This window comes from Notolepis coatsorum, assembly GCF_963971535.1.
Source record: "Notolepis coatsorum genome assembly, chromosome: 10".
Taxonomy (NCBI): Eukaryota; Metazoa; Chordata; class Actinopteri; order Aulopiformes; family Paralepididae; genus Notolepis; species Notolepis coatsorum.
Window position 1 is genome coordinate 37727913 of NC_140174.1, and position 24992 is coordinate 37752904.

The window sequence follows — 24992 nt, forward strand, 5'->3', positions numbered from 1 at the left end:
AAAAACAGAAAAGATTTTCATCCATACATTTCCGTTTTATACCGTGGTGAATACGAGCATAGTTCCAGAGCGATTATGTGTAATCCCAGGAAACGCAGCCAAACAGCGTTTATCTGCATTTCATTATAAATCGTTTAATTTCTCGCCTGATTATTGAATCAATCTGAAATCAACGCTAGATTATCGGTATTATGTTTCATCATGCATCCACGAAAGGGTGTGTGTGTGTGTGTGGGGGGGTTCTATGCTTCGAGCGCCACCAACGGTATACGCTACACAGTACATTACAGACACATGCTGCAATCGCGGCGGAAAAAACATCGGATCAACGCAAGATTGTTAACATATAGTCCTTACCTTGTCTCTGATGTACTGCAAAAAGCATAATCCAATTATCTGATCGCCATTCCAAATATTCATCGCGATAGTTTGTCCAACGTTATCCAGCATTGCAGATTGTTATTGGCCAACTGTGCTAGCAGGCTCGGTTCGTCAGAGGAAAGCGACCGTTCAAGGAGGATGAAGAGGACGGGGCTTGAGATGGGTCAATTACATCATGTCCTGGGTGTCGGGATGTGCGGCTCAAGGGCTCAAGGGCGCTTGTGGAGGGTGAGACCGGCAGAAAGCCCCCAGCAGGTAACACACCTGCCTGTACATCTTATTGTTGAGCATAGGAATGGAGGACGACCTCACCTGGAGCGGAAGCAGGATGTTGAGGGTAAGAGGGCCGTAAGCCAAGACGGGGTGCGCTGGGAGGAAGGACATGAGAGGAGGGGGGCAGAGCGGGTCCAGCAACGGTAGGAGGAGCGGCTTGTGGAGTAAAAACTGATGGCAAAGGAGGCTGTCCGGTGGGTGTCGTCTGAGCAGCAGGAGAAGGCTTGTACTGACCCTGTGGTGCAAAAAACATTTCATTCAAATGGCCCAGAATCTATATGGAAACAGGGAAGACCCAGACAAATTATGGTAGATATATTATCTGGTCTATTTTAAAGGTTACTGAGGAATGAATTAGGGATGCACCGATATGAAAATTTGCCACCGATACCGATTGTTCAACTAACACAATCGGCCGATACCGATATTTGTGGCACAAAAAAAAAATTATAATAATTATTTATTTTTTGTATATCGTTTTTTGAATTTTTTTATGAAACTACTGTATATTTGTATGTCTCTAAATGTTTTGATGAATTGAAAATGGAGGAGCCTTATGTAAAAAAGCCAAAAGTCATTTTCTGGTCTTCATCCCCCAGTCCACTGAGCTGTACTGTATTGTACCCATTCTGCAATCTGTTAATAAAGTTTTCAATCAATCAATCAGACAAATGTATAGAAAATATTATTGTTTATGAAAATGTTTTAGCCCTATGCTTGACTATTATTTTAGGCATGGCAACAAATAAAATAATAATATGAATAAATAAAATATTAAATAAATAGGCTACACGTCTCTCTTTTTGTGTTACAAATTGTGCTCACCGATATGAACATAGGCCTCTTTACTTGGTACTTAAAAAAAGGAAACATCAAGAAATATGTTTATGGTATTAATTCCACCATCCCATGTGTGTTTTTATTTTATAATGCTCATGAGTCATGATTATTGCTGAAGTCTGAGTCATACAATACTCACTGGCTTTCAAAAAAGTTTATGAGTTTTAATAAGAGAGCACTATCTCTCTCAACCAAAGCAATGCAGGTAGATGGCAACAGAACAATTTAGATTGACAGTCGATTCTGCCAATTACGTCACACGTTATGTTACGCCTCTGCTGTTCTTACCACCAATCGGCAAGCGCTTATTCGTTTTTTACTTCCGGGAAGTCCGCCATTGATCTGCATGCGAGAACCACAACAAACTAATAGCTAATAACGCTAGCTCCCCGCCGGCCACGAGTAGACTACCAGCGCTCTGCAGGATGACCAAACGAGGCATAATGAGCAACGAATATTATAATAAAAGCTTTTCTATACATTTGTCAGATTGAAAACTTTATTAACAGATTGCAGAATGGGTACAATTCAGTACAGGCTCTCTGAGCAAAGGAAGGAAGTGAGAGATATGAATGAGTAATGCTTGCTATGTTCGGGTAAATATGCTGATGTTATTGAACGTGTAACTATATAACGTTAATGCCACAAAACGAATGCCTTTGTTAATCATAAGTAACTTTGATGCAGTAGCTTGTGTGTGCAGGTCGCTTGACTGAAACTTTTTTCAAAGTTTGAACGTGTGGACCAGATTGACGGATATTTATCGGCCACTGCCATCGGCACATTTGAGCTTATCGGCCGATAGGCCGATGGCAGTCAACAAGGCACTTATCGGCCGATACCAATACCCGACCGATATATCGGTGCACCCCTAGAATGAATACCATGATTTGTGCGTTTTGTGTAGGTGCTTCAGCAGCAGCAGCAGCAGGAAGAGGAGTGGGCTCAGCAGCAGCAGCAGACACCTCCACACGTTCAAAGGGGACGGGAGGCTTCTCTCCAACAGCGGCCTCTCCCTGAGCGTGGAACAGTCTGTCCTTCAGCATCATGATCCCAGCCTGAAGACACGCAGACCAGACGCACCGCGTTATCAGGTGCCCGCGACACGGTCCCAGACTCTTCCATGACTACTGCGGTGGAACCGGAGAGGTTACTCGTGCGTGTGGTAAAATCTTCATGGTTAATACACATTTATTGTTAAAACATTGCTAATCAGATACAATTTTAGATTCAGAAGTTCAGTAGAGGACTTGACTTTCTCTGGCCAGGAGAATGATCGACCCCCCCCCCCACCCCCAATTTGGTGAGTTTGCCTCTTAACACTTTGAATGCCCATCACGACATAACTCGTGTTATCAGCCCAACGCCTGAATGCCCATCACGACAAATATCGTTTTATTTTTTTTATTAGCGATCTGAATTCATATTTTATCAACCGAGTCTCCCGTTGGTACAGCAGCCCCTGTAGCAGCTCAGATTTGAAAAAGCGCCCCCTATCGTCTCCCAGATGGTAATGCACCCTTTTGGAATGGACTGAAAATGGATGAGAAAAAAAAACTGCGGAATCCACATTTTACTTCTCACGCATGTACCGGAGATGATCCCAGTCATTGTGGAGCCTCAGGAATGCGTGGAATATGTGTTTACAGTATGTTGCATTGGATCAATAAAAGGATTGATTTTTGGAATGGCGATCAGGAATTGGAATAATCTTTTTGGTTACCATCTGATCTCAGGTAAGGAATCTATTTGACCAGTCTTAGGATAATCAGACCTGTTACCTGAGATATAGCTTTTCCACTATGTGTGATATGGCTGTTTGACTGTGCGAGCGATCAGGAACTAAGATAATCGATTTTCAGCTCGCGGCACCAGCGGGCATACAATATACTATCGATAATCTAGCGATTCATAAATAGGCAGAAAAATGACAACGTTCTAGAATATTCCAGTACAGGGCGTTTATCACGGAATCTTTTTTTTCTTCTTGAAAACTAGGGCTTTTCAAAATGCTATAAAACGGAAATGAACCGATAAAAAAACAATCCGCTTCGACAATGTTGACTGGAAAATGAGTCATTGATAAGCGACGGGCAGATTAGACACATAGCCATAATTTAAAACATAGATTAGGCGATATTACCGCTAACATTGAAGTGGATGGTGGGCATTCAAGCACTAAATGTGCGCCCCCTGCTGGGCACTGAAAGTGTTAACACATTCTGTGCCATAAACATCTTTTTACGTTTCTGTGCGCCGATCGTTGAGTGCCATAAACGTAATAAGTCGTTTTTGGATGGTTTGATCTTTTTACTTTGATCCCCGCTCTACACAGTTGCTCAGAGCGATATGCATCATTTAGGCACGTCCCGACACATTGGAACTGCATTCTGATTGACTATCACCAGGTGGCAGTATCGTCCCGTATCTGAACTGCATGGGGCTCTGGGCTGATAGTCAGCTTCACTCAGTTTCTCCTCGCGAGTAGCCCCTCCTTCTCCTGGGACAGAGATTCACAGTCCTCGCCTCGGGATTCTGTTGCATAAGCGTATTTGACCATCGAAACGTGTATAGACAAATACACTGGTAATCGCGATGCGATCACTGGGAATCATTCTTTTGGAATACCTTCTGGCTAAGGTAAGGTACATTCTATGTCTATTTTACCTAATCTGAAACGTGTTTTTCTAACGATCACAGTTGTGTTTCAACGGACAAAAAACATGCTTGGCAAACGCGATCATAGTTTTGAGTTAAAACGACCCCCCCCCCCCTTTGAGGATTTTGTGATGATACATATATACAAGTCATATACCTTTGATATGGGAGTATTCGGGGTTTCAGGGGATCAGCCAGAACGGTTTGGGCTTATTGCACATAACGTGTTTTATCTCGCGATCTATGAAAGAAGACTATTATCTTTGAAATGCGCGATGTTTAGCGTGTAATAAACTACAAACTACAGCGTGTGGAAACAAACTATTATTCCCATGCTGGACTACAAGTAATGTTTGTCGAAATGGGCCACACCGTGTCTCTACAGCTATAATACAGAACACAAACACAGCTTCGCAAACATAGTGCAATGACCACGGAAACGACTAGAAAGGCTGGCATTCTAAAGGTAAATTAACCAAACAGTGCGGCACTCAAAGTGTTAAGCTTTCAGGGAAAAGGAGGCAGGGGAGAGAAAACCAGGTGAGGAGTGTAAGGGAGAGAGGAAGGGGGGTGGGGGGAACATATATGGACCATGTATACGTTTTCCCTGAGTTTTCCTGTCGGGAAGAGGCATGTACAATTCCCGCAATGTTCTAGACATTCCGTAAGCACGTGGGAAACCTGCATTAGAAATTAGATGATGGGAAGATAATAAAAATGCATTTAGTGTTTTTGGGACCGCTCGGTGGTCTGCCTCTTACTTGGTCTGAGTTGTCGGGCAGGTAGGTCATGGCCGTGGCCAGGCTTCCCTCGGAGGCCAGTATCCCTGCGTAGTGAGTGAGCTTCTCGGCCAGGACAGGACTCTGCACCACCACCTCGCTGTTACGGAGGCGCTCGATCGACTTGCGCAGGATCATCACCTTCTCCACCAGGTCCTGTGTGCGAAACACACAATAAAGTATAGAAATGCCACAGCATTTAGTAACTCTTTCAGTGGTATTGTAGTGTTGCTGGGTAACAGCTTGGACACTGGTTTATTTCCTATTATAAGCTTTGATATTAGCAAACCAGGAAATCAACTTGGGTCCATTTAGAATGTTTATGCCATCAAGTTGAAACCATCTATAGTCAGTGATAAGTTTTATGTGATAAGATGTAGATGCAACTCAGAAAGAAGTGGTGATGAAGGTGCGTGCAACCTGTAGAGATTAGAATTTGAGATATACCGATACCTGGGCTTTGAGTATCGGCTGATACCAAGTACAGATCCATTACTTTTAATGTACAGGACTTGGACTGTCATTTTGGGGTCGTTGGACAAAAATTTATAAGATATAATACATTATTCTCCATTACAGAGTGTTACCGTTTTAAAAAAAATGCAGCAAATCAAGTCACTTTGCTTTGATTTCCAGGATCTTAGTATCTGGGAAATTCTCCGATACCAATATTCTACTTTAACCTGGTATTAGACCGATATCTGATACTAATATAGCTATTGGTGCATCCTTGTATAAAATAAGAATGGAAATGATTAAACAACTGATATAATAGGAATACTAGTGGGGTTCATCTAATTAGACCCAGAGATGGTAGAACAAAGCACTACATCTCCATGGCTCATAATTGCAATAACGATAATGCGATTCACATTGATCCATCTCAAACCCCAGCCATCTTTTCTTGATCCTCCAATCACACTCGGACAAACAGGAAACAACAGTTGTGATTGGAAGATCCAGAAAAGAGGGCATGGCTTGATATGTCACCTGAAGGCACGTCTGATGGCAATCAAGCACAGGGTGCTTCTGATGAAGCAAGACATATGAGACGCATTGTTCGCTCCCTTTTGTTATCATTTTCATTAAATAGTGTCAATCTAAGTATCCTGGTGTGTGAGCTGGAATGTCGGTTTTTATTTTATTATTATCTTTTTCCCCCTCCTTTTTCCTCCGATTTTCTCCCATCCCAATGTTAGTAGTTATGCCAATTCCCAATCCCCTTCCTGGTCGCTGCGCACTTACCCCCCACAGTCGGTCTGGGAGAGTGGAGGCTATCACGTGCTTCCTCCGACACACGTCTAGCCAATCAACCGCTTCTTTTCACCTGGCAGCGCGGACTCTCACTGAGAGGGTGTAACGTGTGGAAGTATCACACTACCCCCCTTAGATCCTATCCGCGCTGAGCAGGCGCCCCGACCGAACTGTAGGAGTCACTGTTTACAACGACCCGGACCCACCCAGCCAGCTTTCCCACCCTCTAATACTGCCAATTGTATTAGTGTGAACGGCCAGCCAAGATGGTGACAACCCCGGGAGCTGGATTCGAACAGGCGAATCCAGCGTCTCCGGCATTGGTGACGAACGCAATCTCCGCTACGCCACCTGACCACCCTGGAATGTCGTTTTAATGTTTACAAGTGGAAGATTCCCATCCATAATACCAAGCGGCAGATGAGGGTGTAACGTTCAGGGATGTGATTTTAATTTATTTATATATAAACACTCCATTTGAATGAATGAACACATTTTATTTGTATAGATTGAACTGTTCACAGGGAAGAGGAAGGTGGGAGAGGAAAGGGACAAAGAAAATTAATCAAATATCTCAGATATTTTTTTCGTAGCCGCAGTTTGCGACGATGCTCTCTGATTGGGGCCAGGTGTTAAGACAGCACTAATTAGTGATAGTGATTTAAAGGCTTGCTGGTGTAGCGTCAGCGAAGCGTCGAGAAACGAAGAGGGACAAAGAGGAGGAGTTTTCCTGGAGTTAACCGCCGAGGGATCCACCGATCCACCCAGTGCTAAGTACACCATAATCCTATATTTCCCTCCCACACTGCTATTTCTCTACTTCCTCCCTGCCACTCTTGACAATACAATGTGTCTCATACCTATATCCACAATCTGCTCCTCCAGAACTGACTCTACCCATCCACGCCAGTTTGCTAGCAACCCGGCTAATCTCTCCTACCCTCCTACAGCCACTAATACACCTGTCACAGTACGGGGAGGCTTATGGAATTGTCAATCAGCAGTCAAGAAAGCTGACTTCATTACTGCCTACGCCCATAGTCTAAATCTGCAGCTCCTGGCTCTAACTGAGACCTGGATAACCCCCAATAACTCATCAACACCTGCAGCATTATCTACAAACTATAACTTCACTCACACACCTCGACCTTCCAGACGGGGTGGAGGCACTGCCCTCATGACATCTCCTTCATGGGCTACAAACGTAACACCACTCCCAGAACTGTCACTCTCCTCTCTCGAATATCGTGCAGTATCTGTCTCTAATCCTTTCAATCTCACCATTGTTACACTCTACCGCCCTCCAGGTACACTCGATCACTTCACAGATGAGCTGGACATGCTTCTTAGCTCCTTACCGGAAGATGGTACCCCTCTCCTTCTACTGGGCGACTTCAACCTGCCTGACTCATCTCAGTCAGTCATAGTAGTCTCCCTCCTACAATCGTTTGACCTGACTCCCACTGCCATGCCTCCCACCCACAAAGCAGGCAACTCCTTGGATCTCATATTTTCCCGTAACTCCAGCATCATTAACACCACGGTAACTCCCCTACATGTATCTGACCATTCCTTCATATCCTTCTCACTAACTCTCATGCTTAACCGAAAGGTCTTCACCCCAACTCAAACAGTCTCACTCAGACGCAACCTGCCCTCCCTATCCCCCTCCACCCTCTCCTCTGACATACTATCCGCTCTACCTTTGAGTGACACCTTCTCTGCTCTCTCCACAGAGATGGCAACCTCCACCCTCCTTTCAGCCCTTGCAACCTCCTTCGACAAGCTCTGTCCCCTCGTTGAGAAACCTGCCCGCCGTTCCCCACCCAGTCCATGGCTGACAGATCCAGTGAGAGAACAAAGACAGGTCCTGAGAGCAGCTGAAAGGAAGTATAGAAAGTCACGCCTCACTGCTGACATCGACACATATCACAACCTCTTGTTAACATTCTCCAAAACCATCACTAATGCCAAAGCTTCTTTCTTCCACCATAGGATCGAGGCCTCTGCCAAGAATCTTCGCAAACTGCATGCTACCATGTCCTCCCTCCTCACTCCCCCCCCACCCCCCCCTCCCTCATCTTTCTCTGCCGAAGACTTTGCGATCTTCTTTGAGGAAAAAGTGGAGAACATCCGCAGCTCCTTCTCCCAACCCCCACCCATTCCAAATGCTGAATCGAGAACCTCATCCTTCACTCTGTCATCTTTCTCTCCCATTACAGAAGCAGAGACCCTGACACTGGTAACGTCAAACCGTCCGACTACTTGCCAGCTGGACCAGCTACCCTCCCCACTCCTCCAGACCATAGCACCAGACATCCTCCCATTCCTAACTGCAACCATCAACTCCTCACTCAACTCGGGGGTGGTCCCCACCTCCCTAAAACAAGCCAGAGTCACGCCGCTCATAAAAAAACCAACCCTGAACCCTACCGTCATAGGCAACTACCGTCCTGTCTCTCTTCTCTCCTTCCTTTCTAAAACACTTGAACGTGCTGTATCCAACCAACTTACTACTTATCTCTTACAGAATGACCTCCTAGACCCTAATCAGTCAGGCTTCAGGACTGGTCACTCCACAGAGACAGCCCTCATTGCGGTCACAGAGGCACTTCACTTAGCAAAAGCGAAAGGCCTCTCCTCTGTCCTGATTCTCCTAGATCTATCTGCAGCCTTCGACACAGTCAACCACCAGATCCTCCTTGCGGCCCTCGCAGGAATGGGAGTGGCTGGCTCTGCGCTGACATGGCTGTCATCATACCTCAATGACCGCTCCTACCAAGTGTCATGGAGAGGGACCCTGTCGGCCACCCGCCCCCTGCGGACGGGTGTCCCCCAGGGCTCGGTTTTAGGACCCCTTCTCTTCTCCCTCTACACTAAATCACTGGGTAACATTATCACGTCTCATGGCTTCTCCTACCATTGTTATGCCGACGATACTCAACTCTTCCTCTCCTTCCCTCCCTCCCTCAGATATCCACGTCTCTGTGCGGATCTCGGCCTGTCTGTCCGACATCTCAGCCTGGATGACGTCCAACCACCTCAAACTGAACCTAAGCAAAACAGAATTGCTCCACCTGCCGGCCAAATCCTCCCCCCTAACCGACCTTTCAATCACAGTCGAGAATGCAGCTGTGACTGCGTCCCCGACCGCCAAGAACCTTGGTGTTGTCCTCGACGACCAGTTGAACTTCTCTGCTCACATCGCAGCGACGACCAGAACCTGCCGATTCCTCCTGAGCAACGTCAGAAGGATACGCCCCTTCCTGACAAAAGAAGCCACCCAACTCCTCGTCCAATCAACAGTCATCTCCCGCCTCGACTACTGCAATGCACTGCTCGCTGGCCTCCCGGCCACTGCCACTAAGCCTCTTCAACTCATTCAGAACGCAGCGGCCCGCCTGATCTCAAACCTACCGAAGTCGGCCCATGTCACCCCACTTCTTAGGGACCTGCACTGGCTCCCCATTGCTGCACGAATCCGCTTCAAGGCCCTCGACCTAGCATACCGTGCGGCAAAGGGAACCGCTCCCGCCTACCTCCGGTCAATGGTCTCTAACTACACACCCTCAAGACCCCTACGCTCTGCATCTTCTGGCCGCCTCAGACCTACTCCTATCCAAGCTCCGGGAGGGTCATCAAAGAGAAGTCGCCTATTCTCAGTCCTTGCCCCACAATGGTGGAATGAACTACCCACCCCAGTTAGGACAGCCGAATCACGTCCAATCTTTCGCCGTCGACTAAAGACGCACTTCTTCAACCATTATCTGAAAAAAAAAAAAAAAAAAAAAAAAAAAAAATCTAACCCTAACTAACCGTACTGTCATGCACTTGTCCTAATAAACTAACCTACACTGTAGCACTCAACACATTGATGAACATTGTTGCTCAGCTGATAGAGTTGTGCCCTTCCTGATGGCTTGTCGTACAGAACTTGTAAGTCGCTTTGGATAAAAGCGTCAGCTAAATGACTAAATGTAAATGTAAATGTAAATGATTGGCTAGCCCGCGTACAGCGAAGACCCTCTCTGATTGGTTTAGCTCCGATGGGCTCTTCCGCCTTGTACATATATATTCTCTGCTTCGAAGTGGTTATGCTTTGGCCCTCCTTCGAAGTGGGTTATGCTTAGAGTTTATCTTTAGAGCAGGGCGATGGACCACCAGCCCTGATTCCAAACTCTAAGCATAACCCACTTCGAAAGAGGGCCAAAGCATAACCACTTCGAAGCAGAGAATATATATGTACAAGGCGGATATTTCGATCCCAGAGCCCTTCGGAGCTAAACCAATCAGAGAGGGTCTTCGCTGTACGCGGGCTAGCCAATCAGAGAGCGTCTTCGAGAACTGTGGCTACGAAAAAAAATCACGCATCTTAGTGTCCCCCTACATTTTTTTAAAGGGGGTCATCTTGACCCCTCCCAAGTCATCCTGGCTCAAACACTAACGTTAGGACCTTATCTTTTCTTCTTTGCAACCAGATTCTGCAACACCTGTAACCGCCTCCTCTGGAAGTCTTGCCTACTGCGAAGGGCTGCAGTTGGACTAATGGACTTGCTTTTCTTTTGCACTCGGGTCGATTTTGAGAATGAAGGTGGTGACATTTCTCCATCTCAGCTTCTTGGTTATGTCTAGGTTGGCTTCTGTACCTCATGCTTGAGAGTTTGATGTTTCTACAGAGCTTGTTCACATTAACTGGACAATGCGTGCGTTTCGCTTAGACCAGGTGGAAAAATTATCAAAACATACATAAAGCTCAATATTATAATTAAAAAAAAAAGTTATTTCTATTAATATTTTTTTAATCATGATTTTAGGTCAGACAAACCGAAAAAAAATTCAAAACGGAGAAATCACATCCCTGAACGTTACCTCGAGAACCAGAGGGGAGGAGCAGTCCCTCCGCAGAGCCCAGCACTCCACCAGCTTCTCTATGTTCCCAGAGCAGATGTAGCAGAGACAGGCCTGGAGGCAGCGCTTCTCCGTCCCCTCGTCCTCCAGACGCGTTCCCAGGGTGTCTGCGTGGAGGCAGAGGAGGAGTGACATGGTGAAGGAGGAATAATGAGAAGAGGTTCAATTAGGGCTGGAAGCTACTATATAGAATATGAAGGTATAGCGTCACAGATCCATGCAAAGGTATGGATTTTTACTATACAGTCATCCATGATAGTACACATATGGAAGAAATACATACAGTGCATCGGAGAGTATTCATACCCCTTTTGTTATGTTACAGCCTTATTCCAAAATTGATTAAATACATTTTTCCCTCTAACTTCTATACACAATACCCCATAATGACTAAATGAAAAAAGATTTTTAGAATTGTTTGGAAAATGTATTAAAAATAAAAAGATTTAATATCACATGAACATAAGTATTCACACCCTTTGCTATGGCACTAAAAATTTTGCTCAGGTCCATCCCGTTTCCTCTGATCATTCTTGAGATGTTTCTACAACGTGATTGGAGTCCACCTGTGGTAAATTAAATTGATTGGGCATGATTTGTAAAGGCACACACACGTCTATATAAGGTCCCACAGTTGACGGTGCATGTCAGAGCACAAACAAAGCCATGAAGTCCAAGGAATTGTCTGTAGACCTCCGAGGAAGGATTGTATCGAGGCACATATCTGGGGAAGGGTACCAAAAAAATTCTGCAGCGTTGAAGGTGCCAACGAGCACAGTCGTCTCCATCATTCGCAAATGGAAGAAGTTTTGAACCACGAGGACTCTTCCTAGAGCTGGCCGCCCGGCCAAACTGAGCCATCGGGGCCCGATGGTCACTCTGACAGAGCTCCAGTGTTCCTCTGTGGAGATGGGAGAACCTTCCAAAAGGACAACCATCTCTGCAGCACTCCACCACTCAGGCCTTTATGGTAGAGTGGCCAGACGGAAGCCACTCCTCGGTAAAAGGCACATGACAGCCCACATGGAGTTTGCCAAAAGGAACCTAAAGGACTCTCAGACCATGAGAAACAAGATTGTCTGGTCTGATGAAACCAAAATTGAATTCTTTGGCCTGAATGCCAAGAGTCATGTTTGGAGGAAACCAGGCACCGCTCATCACCTGGTCAATACCATCCCTACAGTAAAGCATGGTGGTGGCAGTATCATGCTGTGGTGATGTTTTTCAGCAGCAGGAACAGGGAGACTAGTCAGTGTCAAGGGAAAGATGAATGCAGCAATGTACAGAGAGATCCTTGATGAAAACCTGCTCCAGAGCGCTCTGGACCTCAGACTGGGGCCAACAGGACAACGACCCTAAGCACAGAGCCAAGATAACAAAGGAGTGGCTTCGGGACAATCTGTGAATGTCCTTGAGTGGCCTAGCCAGAGCCCAGACGTGAACCCGCTTGAACATCTCTGGAAATATCTGAAAATGGCTGTGCACCGACGCTGTCCATCCAACCTGATGGAGCTTGAGACGATCTGCAAAGAAGAATGGGAGAAACTGCCCAAAAATAGGTGTGCCAAGCTTGTAGCATCATACTCAAGAAGACTTGAGGCTGTAATTGCTGCCAAAGGTGCTTCAACAAAGTATTGCGTAAAGGATGTGAATACTTACGTAGTTATGTGTTTATTCTTTTACATTTTAATAACTTAGCAAACAATTTAAAAAAATACTTTTAACACTATGATCGCCGGGAACGAGTTTTCACGTCATTCAGAGCCATGCTCATTCTGCCGAAGACGCCGTAACTCGTCTTTGATGTCAATATTTCAAAAATCTGTCATCGAAATCATATTTCCTTTCCGGAGCCCTGAGACACAGTGCTGATCTCCTCTCAACTCTCTAGCGGTTCAAGAGCGCCATCTGGTGGCCGATCGGCAGATCGCCAACCGGATATTAACCTTTGAACCGGTAGTACTCATCCAAATGTGGTCCGGCCACACTCTATACTATAGCTCCCGCGACTCCATCTTGAAACACTGGATAATAGATTGCTCGCCCTAACTCAATAAACAACGTTATTTGGACGTATATACTATTATACAACCTGGAAATGGATCAGGCATTTCTACATCCCATAATAGAAAAAATTCTGTTCCACGCTCATCTGCCAGCGGCGCGAGGAAGCCACGGTAAGATTCAGCGTTATATTCTAACGTATTCTATACTAACTGATCTGATGAACATATGACCCACTCTGGATGAATCATCTAACGCTGCCCACGGAATTATAAACGATCCCCCGCCCATCAGGTCATCATCAGATGATGCGTAGAAACGTCTAGAACCACGTCCAGTTGAAACTTTTTATCTCGCACAGATTCCTACCAAACTGTATTTGATCATCAATATAATGCATTTAGGGCTATAAATCACGTTCTGAAGAAAGCTGCAGAAAACGATAAAAACATACTTATACTTTAGACCATATTTTAGTATGAATATGTGAATGAAAAAGTTTAACGTTGCTACACCCTGAACAATACATATAGGACATTGAATGGGCCATAATAATGGCAATGTAGCAATAGAATTTAAAAAGTTATAGCCCTGCAAAGAAGGGGAACTTCTCCATAGACAAATAGAGCTGGCGAGGGATGGTAAATTATGAATTTAACCCATGGCGATCAAAGTGTTAAACTTTGTCATTATTGGGTATTGTGTGTAGAATTTTGAGGAAAAAAATATTTAATCCATTTTGGAATAAGGCTGTAACATAACAAAATGTGGAAAAGGTGAAGGGGTATGAATACTTTACGGATGCACTGTATATCTTTCTGTTAATTAAATGTATTTTTTCTCCCTTGCAGCAGCATTTAAAACATAATGACCATTTTGAATGAAACAGCACCATGACAACTGTATTACAAGATAAAAACAAAAACATTATGTAATATCCACAGTCATTTGTACTGGAAAACTAAATATAGTCAAATACCGTTTTGTTTATATTTGACCATAGTCATTTTTCAAAGGTTCAGTAAAGAGGAGGGAGGTGTAACTATCATTAACTTGTTTCAGCGCCAATGAACAAAAAAAGTCGGGTTATCTCGCCGGTGGTTGAGCGCCAATCACGAGAAAAGTCGGGTTTTAATCGTTATTTCTTTTATTCGCTATATCCATTCATAATTCATCCACCCAGCCTGATGTTATCATTGGGAATGGCTCTGAGATCGCAAACGGCCAATACCGCCGCCTAACGCCTTGCGGTCGGTATTGCACATCATTGGAATCCCTCTGGCTTGGGCTGTGCATCGATCTAAGAAGTCCGGTCTGGGTTTTCCTTCTTGGGCATGGGGAGTGGTTATAACACAAAGTTTGGAGACACTGGATCACCGTGGATTCATGCGTTTTGGTTGATAAACATTGGAAAGACGACGCGATCAATATTTGGAATGGCGATCCGGAATTGGATTATTCTTTTTGCAGTACATCAGATATGAGGTAAGGACTCTATGTTACCAATCTTGCGTTGATCCGATGTTGTTTTCGCAGCGATCACAACGTGTCTGTGTGTGCAGCGTTTCCCATTAATTACCTAGACTGTTGCGGCCCGCCACAGTCTAATTGATCCCGCCACAGTTTTATAATGAACCAAAAAAATAAAGATAATTTTTTTTTTTTTAAGATATACAGTTTGCCAATAGGGATGTATCAGTAGTATTGGCAGTGGTAGTAGTCATAATAGTAATCCAGTCTATTTTTTTTATTTTCTAAAAAATAAACTAGTTCAACACAGGTAACTACTTTTGCTTAATTTCTTTGATGGCTCAAATGTATGCTCTAGTCAGTTTTGAGCACAAAGTTCATCATAGATCTAGCCTCTTAATTTTGCTCTCAAAGTGCACCAGATTGATGCATTTAACTTTAAAACTTAAAAAAGATATAAGTTCCGGGGGGCATGCCCTCGGACCCCGCTAGAGGGGCAGAGGTTCACCCACCACCACAGTCTCACTAAATCCTGTGGGAAACACTGGTGTGTGTATGCGTGCCATTGGCTGCAACCAAAGCGTGGAGGGGCGACTTTTCCTCCCCCGCTTTCGTGCATGCATGATGAAACATAATACCGATAATCTAGCGTTTATTTCAGAATTATTCATAAATCAAGCGACAAATGGCACGATTTCGGAAACGGAAATGTATGAAAAAAGTATCTGTTTTTTGCATGTTGACCGGAAGAAACTCACTGACAATCGACGTGTTTATTAGATCCATAGCTATAATATTTAATATAGTTTTTAGCCCTGCAAACACCGCCATCTATCCCTATTCTTTAAAGCGATGGCCTTCTTACCACAAGGTAAACAGCGACCTCTAGGCGCTGAATGAGTTAATGCAGATGTTGAAATTCATGACTTGTGTTGTATTCGTTTGTTTTGGTTTTTGTTCTGATCTAGTCAGCATATACAGTATGAACATTGTGTTTAAAGGTGTTATGTATCTCAGGACTAATGATGAAATGGTTGATATCGAAAGGGTTAAGGGTTTACTTTATTGTAATAAGGGGTAGGACCTCATCTTGCTTCTTCCTATTCCTTTATGGACAAGAGACTATTTTGTTTGTTATTTTATCTTACTTAAAAAAGAAATTCGTTCACAGCTAATTATATTTATATTTCATTGTAATTTTTTTATTATTTTATATTCTTAGAAATAAACGTATCCATGTGCGGCTACATGCTCCTGAGCAACTTACCACACAGAAGAGCAAACTCTTCAGGGTGAGCGTACGTCAGGAGGGCGGCGAGGGCCTCCTTCCAGTTGTCCAACTCGCAGCTCTGTACGATGTCTCTCCAGTTCTGGGTGATCACTGATGAGATGAGCTGTGGGAGAGGAGAGGGATCAACTTCACTTAACCCCGCACAGGTGTCCAATCTCATATGCAAGGTACGACTTTTAGGACTGAACATTCTAATGAAGATAACAATGGCCATCATTGAAATCTATGCAAAACGGAAACAATAACACAACAAATGGTTTTCTTGACCACAGCGGGGAACACCAGATCCTCGTTACCATGGAGATGCTGTTCCTCTGTTGGTCCAGGTATCTCTGTTGGGTCTTCTTCAGCAGCTCCTCTCCTCCGCTGATGGAGAGCAGGATGGCCTCGGCGTAGCGGGCGTCGTTCAGACACAGATCCACCGCTCCCTCGAAGTTACCCACCAGCAGAGCCTGGCTGATCAGACCATCGGTGTCTTCAGAAAAGGAACACAGGCACGAACACAGACGTTACACAGACGCTCACCACGGAAGAACGTAGTAGTAAGTAGAGAAACTCATCGGATAAAAAGAACCTGCTTTAGCATTATAAATGGGTTGTTGTCTCACCAGAGGAGACTGGGATCTGGAAGTTGTCCTTAGGGATCTGGACGTTCTCCTTGGGGATTTGGTTGAAGAAGTCCAGCGGTGAGGCGGAACCGGAGATCCTGGTGTCACCAGAAACGCTGAGCTCATCGGCCCTCTGGGAGAGAGACGGTGAAGGACATTTGACGGTCAGCAACAGCGGTGACATCTGGTAAACACGGAATGCGGCGCAAGACGGATGGGCAGCCGTACACTCTCAATAAGACTAAATGTTCATTTTACTAGGATATATTAAAAACACGATGTTGCTGTCAAAGAGACCTTCACCGGCCTAAAATAAACATTTATTCTCATGGAGACAGTGTGACGCTCATCCATCTTCTACTTTGGAACACATTTTTTGTGGTCACATCACACCTGTGTTCCTGTTGGGGATTTTGCTACTGAAAATGCTGACCACATATACCGGTAATGGGAAATACACTGACCTTTTATTTAAATTGTTTGCTAACCTGATCAGAGAGCAGCTGCATCTTTTCAGCCAGATCCTTTGCATCCACTCCATGTCCGTTAGGTTGCAAGTTATTCCCCAGGCATTTTGAAATCTGAATGAACATGATTTAGTTCACACTTGAGACCAGATATCTACTTTACAAAATCACCCGTTGTAGAAACGGTGTCTTTAATTACCACGATTAGGAAATGGGATAGAATACCTTTCTGTCCAAGTCGTCTTTGCTGAATCCCAAAAGCCTGAGGAACTTGACACGGGCTTCGTCTTCAAAATTTACCTGCAGTATTCAAAGAGGTATATCAGCGACAAACGGAACGCGGAAACTCCGCTCCGACTGACTGGCAGATCTAAGGACATCAAAGAGAAGCCGCCTATTCTCGGTCCTCGCTCCACAATGGTGGAATGAACTTCCCACCAGTTAGGGCAGTCGAATCCCGACCAATCTTTCGCTGTCGACTAAAACACTTCTTCAATCAATATTTGAAATAAAAATTAAAACACTAACCTTCTTACTGTCCTATACTACTGTACCATGCACTCCTCCTACTATACTAATATGTCTTATGTCTATGCTCCCAAGTTTCAGCACTGTTTGAATGAATGAATGAATGAATGAATGAATGAATGAATGAAAACTTTATTTAACAGATTGCAGAATGGGTACAATACAGTACGGCTCAATACACACAATTGTTAAGGGGATGCAGACCTGAGAAAGACGTTTGTCTTGTTTCCATCAGGGTCCCCCATTTTCAATTCATATAGACATTTATGACATACACAACATACATGACATTTATGGCATAGGGACATATAGGTATTTAGTACTGATACATTTGTGACATAAACGGTATTCAAATATACAGTACTGTTACCCCTAGATCCTGACAGAGTATATACATATGATGGAGAGGGGACTGTACATTAGGAGGGGGTGGGTGGGTGGGAGAGAGATATACATACGGCGGGGAGGGAATATATACATGCGGTGGGGAGGAGACTGTCTATTAGGAGGTGGTGGGGGTTTTGGGCATTTACGGTGGCCAGTTTCTAATTGCAGCCTCCCGTAGGTGCTCTTTAAGAGCGGTTTTGAATGTGGGTAGGGATTCAGATTCCTTTACAGCTTTGGGTAGGGCGTTCCACATTGATGTGGCATAATTGCTAAACGTATTTAGTCCCTTGTTTGAGCCGAATCTGGGTTTAACATGATTTGTTGAGCTTCCTCTGGTGTAGTGGTTGTGGTATTCACTGACCTTTGGGAAGTATTTTGACATGTACATGGGTACCTTAGTCGTATAGTGTATCTTGTAGACCAGGCCCATTGCAAGTTGCTGTACTCTGTCGTCTACTCTAAGCCATCCTAGGTTGTCAAAGTGGGCAGGGGTGAGGTGGGTTCTGGGGGTAAGGTCAAGTAGTAGTCTGACCAGTTTGTTTTGTGATGTTTGTAATTTTGTTTTAAGCGCCTTTGAGGTGCTTTGGTACCATGAGGTGCACGCATAGTCGTAGTACCCTTGAATGAGTGCTCCTGCCAGAGTCTTCAGGGTATTCTTGTTTACCAGAGAGGAGATCCGGTACAAGAATCTAGTTCGTTGGTTGACTTTTTCTATTACATTGGATGCCATTTTGTCACAGGAAAGATTTGCCTCTAGGATGGAACCCAAGTAGGTAATTTCGTCTTTCCTTGTGACAATATTGTCACCCACTGCAACTGAGAAGCCGTCGGTCTTGCTGAGTTTGTTATTTGAACCGAAGAGAATGGACTCTGTTTTGCCCATGTGTAATGATAGTTTGTTATCAGCGAGCCATATGCAGATTTTGCCTTGTTCCGAGCTGAGGGTTTTTTCAACCTGGTTTGATGATCACAAATGTAACAGTACTATATACCTGTATGTCATGTATGTCCCTATGCCATAAATGTCATGATGTCATGTATGTCATAAATGTCACTATGAATTGAAAATGGGGGACCCTGATGTAAACAAGACAAATGTCTTTCTCTGGTCTGCATCCCCTTAACAATTGTATGTATTGAGCCATACTGTATTGTACCCATTCTGCAATCTGTTAAATAAAGTTTTCATTCATTCATTCATTGATTCATCATTGTTACTCAGCTGAAAGAGTTATACCCTTCCTGCTGACTTCTCGTACAGAACTTGTAAGTCACTTTGGATAAAAGCGTCAGCAAAATGACTAAATGTAAAATGTAAATGTATAGATATGTACAGTTATGTAAAGCCCACCAAAAGGAACTTCCATATGTCCTGTTCGGAGTCCGACGCGGCGCTCTGGATCTTGGCCTGGCAGTAGCTGGTGAAGGAGCCTGACTGGAGTGCCGCCTGCAGTTCCCTGGAGCGCTGGAGGAACTCCGTCTCCGTGGTCACCTGACTCACAAATACCTGCCTGAGGACGGGCTGGGGACTCTGCGCCGGGGGCAGCTTGGGACTCTGGAAGGTGATCAGCTTCCCGCCAAACTGAAAGCAACGACACGTAGCAGGTGATACCTAATGATTCAAACTGCAGAGGAAGATTATATTGATTGCAAATCCTATTTTGGTTATGCGTGTTTGCACTCACGGCAAATGAGGCCCCCACTGGCCTGCGCACCCACTTGGGTGGCTTCTTCAGAGGGGGAACTACGGTGGTCGGTGTTGTGGGCTGGGGGACTTGCAAGGGAGGGAACACCTGCCCTGTCCCAAAGGGATCCATAGAGTCAAAGGAGGAGGATATCTGAAATCACATTCAAAGTTAAAATGACATCCGACACAATTGTTCACAAAAAAAAGAGAGAATTAACCTAGAGAGCGAGAGCGAGAGAGAGAGGGAGAGAGAGAACCCGCCAATTGGTGATGTAACTGGGATGTAAAATCTAGGGCTGGTCCATAAACAATGTGGCTATAATATGTTTGTTATTTTACATCCTAGTTGGAGGGTTCTCTGTGGTGCGTGTTCACAAATACTGACTGAACTGTCCTGGGGCACAGGAAGAACATAGGTGAATTCTTGAAATGGCTGACATTCCCCTTTAACAATGTAACGTAATCAGGAAGTAACAGTGAAACTGCCTCTAAAGAAGAGACCTACTTCTCTCGTGTTAACCTGGACAGGTAGTCACAATTATATCTACATGACAAAATGTATTAATCCCTGTCCAAAATAAAAATAACTTTATACTGTTTCACTGATGATAAAGAAATTGAAATAAAAACATTTCTAAACATGCATCCTAAGGGTATAGAAGACGAGCCATACAAGATAGGAGAGCCTGTACCTTATCACACGTGCTTTGATGCTGCGCCTCCAGGCTTCCTCCCATCACAGAGTAGATACTGATCCTCCCATCAAACGAGGCTGCCGACAACAGGGCTGGATTCCTGGGGCACCACTGGATGTCAAAACACCACTGGTTGGTTGTTGGCAGCTCATAGATTACCTAGAATGAGAGACGTGAGAGATTTTAAAGGCATGTTATTCATGGCATTTGTCGTCATAATTTGTCACAATGTGAGGTCATCAAGAAATGGCACTGTCATAATGTATCACCAATGTAATGCTGCATTTGTTTATGGTCAGAGGTGAGAAGTTGGAATCGCGTCGTCTCTGACCTATGTGCGTTTGAGCTACGAAGCTGGAAAAACATGGATGCTAATGCAAAACTTTTTTGACAATTTATTTTGCATGAACTACAATTCACAAAGACATATAGCTAATATACTTACAAATGTACTCTTAAAAAACAAAATGGAGTTGACGTGCCGCTTTACAGATTTTCCTAGTAGGAAGTCAGAATTCCCAACCTCCTGAGTTATAATTTAAATACGGCATAAATTGATCAAGAAGAAGAATCAGTATTGTCATAATGAGACAAACAAAGGGGAATGGCAAACATTTTAAGAATTCACATGTGAATACTGTGAGCCAGAACAGTTCAGTCAGTATTTGTGAACACACAACGCTCTCTCCTAAAGCTAGAGAGCGAGAGAACCCGCCAATTGGGATGTGAAATCTGGGGCTGGTCCATAAACAATGAATGATTTTATGTGGCCATAACATGTTTGTTATTTTACATCCTAGTTGGAGTGTTCTCTGTGGTGTGTGTTCACAAATACTGACTGAACTGTCCTGGGGCACAGGAAGAACATAGGTGAATTCTTGAAATGGCTGACATTCCCCTTTAACAATGTAACGTAATCAGGAAGTAACAGTGAAACTGCCTCTAAAGAAGAGACCTACTTCTCCCGTGTTGGGGTTCCAGCAGAGGATGCGATTGTCTTTGGCACTACTGAGCAGGAGCTCCGGGTCTGCCTGACTCCACGATATAGAGAGGATTCCCCTGAGGACACACAGCCAATCAAATCAGGAGTAATAATAATAATAAACTTTATTTGTATAGCACTTTTCATACAGAAACTGCAGCTCAAAGTGCTTCACAACAGAAAAAAGACAGGCATAAAATGAGCACATAAAGTGCAGACATATAAAATCACAGTTTTTCACATTAGGATCTAACATCCCAACAGGCCACCTTGTTTATGGTTTGATTCAGTTTTAAATAGACAATAATAAAAAGAGTAAGATAAAATAGACAGAGTAAAATAGTGCAATGCAATAAAATTGTAGAATAGAATAGATTAAAAAATATATATATTTTACAGTGGAATAAAATTGTTCTGGATTACTGTTCAACAGTTCAAAGTCGTCTTTACGAGTAGCCTTTTCATTCATAACCTATCTCAAGCCCCACCCTCTATTCTCAATCCTCCAAATCACAACTGTTGCTTTCCTTGGACAAACAAAGGTTAAAAAAAGGTTAAAACTAAGTTTGTCAGAGGAAATCGACAGTTGTAATTGGACGATCGAGATAAGAGGGGGCAGCGTTTGAAATAGTTCAGTTAACCCGAGTTTAAGAGGTTATGCCCTAACCCTAGCCCTATTTTCTGAAAATCCGCCTAAAAATACATACCTAAGTAAATGGAAGTTCGCTCCGCTTCTACAAGGTCCATTTGCATGTTCTTAGTAACTAGGGACATCTATGGATCTCAGGGAATGTATTCCCAGTGTCAGAAATATTGTGTATGTTACTAGGCTTGAGTAAATTGTAATGAACCAAAGGAGAATATCAATTATCTTTTTATTTTTATATTTTATTTTTCATCTGACAGTGAATAACACCATGCTAAAATGTACCAGACATGAAAAACTGAGCTCAATTAAGCACCTTCTTGAGATCACATGTACAAAATCTAAGCAAATGAATAAAGGGAAGATGATTAACACTTTGAGTGCCAACGACGAGATTTCTCGTTAGTTCATGCCAACTGTTCAGTGCCAACGACGAGAGATCTAGTTTTTTTTTTATATTAGCGATTTACATTCATATTTCATCAATCTAGCCTCACGTTACCACTGGAACTCTCTCTGAGCTCCATTGGGAAAATACCGCCCCCTATCGTCTCTCCCTATGGTACTGCACCCCTTTGGATTGGATTGAATGAAACGCATGAAAGAAAAATCCGGCTTCCACATTTTACTTCTCAGGCATGTAACTCGAGCTGATCGGATTCATTGTAGACCAGGGATCGGCAATAGGCGGCCCGCGGGCCGAAATTGGCCCGCCAGCAATCATTTCTGGCCCGTCAGTTTATTTTGAGAATATGATATTTATTTTATTTTAATCTTTTTTTTTATTATTATATTTATATTATATTATATTAATATTATATATATATATTAGTGCTGTCAGGCGATTAAAAAAATTAATCTAATTAATTACAGGATTTGTAATTAATTAATCTAATTAATCGCATTTTAATCGCATAACCATTTTATGCCTGATATTCTATATTATATAATCATATTTCAAATTGCATGTGTCCGGATGGCAGAATTCAGTACTGTATCTACAAAACCTTCTGTTTAATCATCTTCCATCTATTAATTTGCTTAGATTTTTCAGGTCTGGTCAATTTGAGCATGGTGTTATTCACAGTCAAAGATACAAAAAAATGTATTGATATTCTCATTTGGTTCATTACAATTTACTCAAAATAAAATTTTCATTCAATCAATCACCGCGCAGATTGATTGATTGAATGAAAATGTTATTAACAGATTGCAGAATGGGTACAATACAGTACGGCACACAATTGTTAAGGGGATGCAGACCAGGGTGCAACTTGCACCGTGCAATCCATTCTTTGTGGATCTAGCCTACAGTATTTCTGACACTGGGAATACATTCCCTGAGATTCATAGATGTCCCTAGAATCAGATACCAAGAACATGCAAATGGACCATATTAAAAAATAAAAAAGTCTGTAAATGTGTATTCTACATTCTTATGGAATATTATAAAAAAAATATTATAAAAAAAAAAAAAAAAAAAAAAAAAATTGTAATTAATTTTGAGTTAATTTTCATAACGCGATAATTTGCTGTGTAATTAATTAATCTAATTAACGCGATAAACTGACAGCCCTAATATATATATATATTCTTTTTATTATATGCATACTTTATGTTTTATCCATGTTGAGAGTGAATAACAGGTGAGTGCAATGTACTGTGCTATAGGCTTGCTCAAAGTGAGGTGGACAGCGCTGGTGCTGAAATGGGAAACACGCAAGTCCATGAAATAAAAACACCAGTTCAGTAAATCATTCAAGCTTTATCTTTACTCCATGACTGACGGCACCACACATGCATGTGAACAGTAATGCAATAAAAAACAATGGAAAAACAATGCAATTAACTTTAAAGAAAAAGAGTGCTTGAAGAAGCTCCTGAAATGACGGCACCGCGCTATAGGTATTTGAATTAAATTAAAAATACAATTTGGCATTAAACAGTAATGCAATTAAACATCTTTAGGTAGCTTCTTGCAAAGAGGAAATACCAACTCAGGCGCCAGAAGAGGAAACTAAGACTTCCAAGACACAAACAAAACGAGGAGTCATATTTAAAATACGGGTTTATCGCAAAACGTGTCTCTTGCAACACGAGGCTGATTGATTGATTGATTGATTGAAAACTTTATTAACCGATTGCAGAATGGGTTCAATGAAGCAAGCAACTGTGTTCAAGTTGGGTGGACATGGGTGGGCATTCAACGCAAGTGGACATTTGACATACCGTAATTCCTCTAATAGTAACCGGGTCTCAAATACAAGCCGGGTCTCTATTAATGGCCGGGTGCGCTCTTGAGCTAAGCAATTATAAGCCGGCCTCCTAATACAAGCCGGGTTACTAATATACTGAGCTGCATACTGAGCTAGTTACTTGATTTCACTTTGAAAACGTTGAAATGACCAGTGACCACCTGTAATTGCACTGTTTACTATTTCATACAGTACTTGGTTTCAATAAATGAACACAGTACATTTTACTGGGTTCAAACTGACACAAAATGTTGATTTATTCATTATGATCCGTTTGAAAATTTGAAATATAGGCCTCCCTCTTATACAGGCCTCCTCCTAATACAAGCCTGGTACCCGCTACAGTTGAAACAAATACAAGCCGGGGTTACTATTAGAGGAATTACGGTATTTCAAACATTAGCATGGATTGAGGAGGAAGCAGAAACAATAATAAGCCCAGGTCTGCCTGCATTATGGTGAGTTGTACATTCGATGTATAATACACCCGCTGTGGTGCTTCAAATCAAATGCACCCTACTGATCTGTTGATGTTATATTAATAATAATAATAATAATAATAATAATAATAATAATAATAATAATAATAATAATAATAATAATAATAATAATAATACATTCGATGTATAATACACCCGCCGTCGGTGCTTCAAATCAAATGCACCCTTACTGATCTGTTCATGTGTTATACTAATAATAATACATTCGATTTATAATGCGAGCACCTGCATTAAAATCAAATGACTGATCTGTTCATGTGTTATGCACTGTGTGAGAGGCACTTTATAATAGAAAAAAGACAGTGCAAACATGTATATGTCGTTTATTTTGACAGAGTTAAACATTTTTCATTATCATTGGCCCGCCACACAATGGCTT

General features: G+C 42.9%; 1 protein-coding gene across 3 annotated transcripts in view; it reads right to left on the reverse strand.

Moving 5' to 3' along the window:
- The window catches only part of sec31b (SEC31 homolog B, COPII coat complex component), a 62154-nt gene that overhangs the window by 28906 nt on the left and 8256 nt on the right, over positions 1-24992 (reverse strand). For all 3 annotated transcript variants that reach the window (XM_084323753.1, XM_084323754.1, XM_084323752.1), the window contains exons 8-20: positions 21190-21289; positions 20228-20389; positions 19534-19686; positions 19200-19430; positions 17159-17233; positions 16955-17047; positions 16467-16599; positions 16155-16333; positions 15835-15961; positions 11055-11200; positions 4914-5087; positions 2379-2552; positions 694-889 (exon numbers count right to left, since the gene is read on the reverse strand). In XM_084323753.1, the coding sequence (XP_084179879.1) occupies positions 694-889; positions 2379-2552; positions 4914-5087; positions 11055-11200; positions 15835-15961; positions 16155-16333; positions 16467-16599; positions 16955-17047; positions 17159-17233; positions 19200-19430; positions 19534-19686; positions 20228-20389; positions 21190-21289 (1943 nt within the window). The remainder of the gene's footprint in view (positions 1-693; positions 890-2378; positions 2553-4913; positions 5088-11054; positions 11201-15834; positions 15962-16154; positions 16334-16466; positions 16600-16954; positions 17048-17158; positions 17234-19199; positions 19431-19533; positions 19687-20227; positions 20390-21189; positions 21290-24992) is intronic.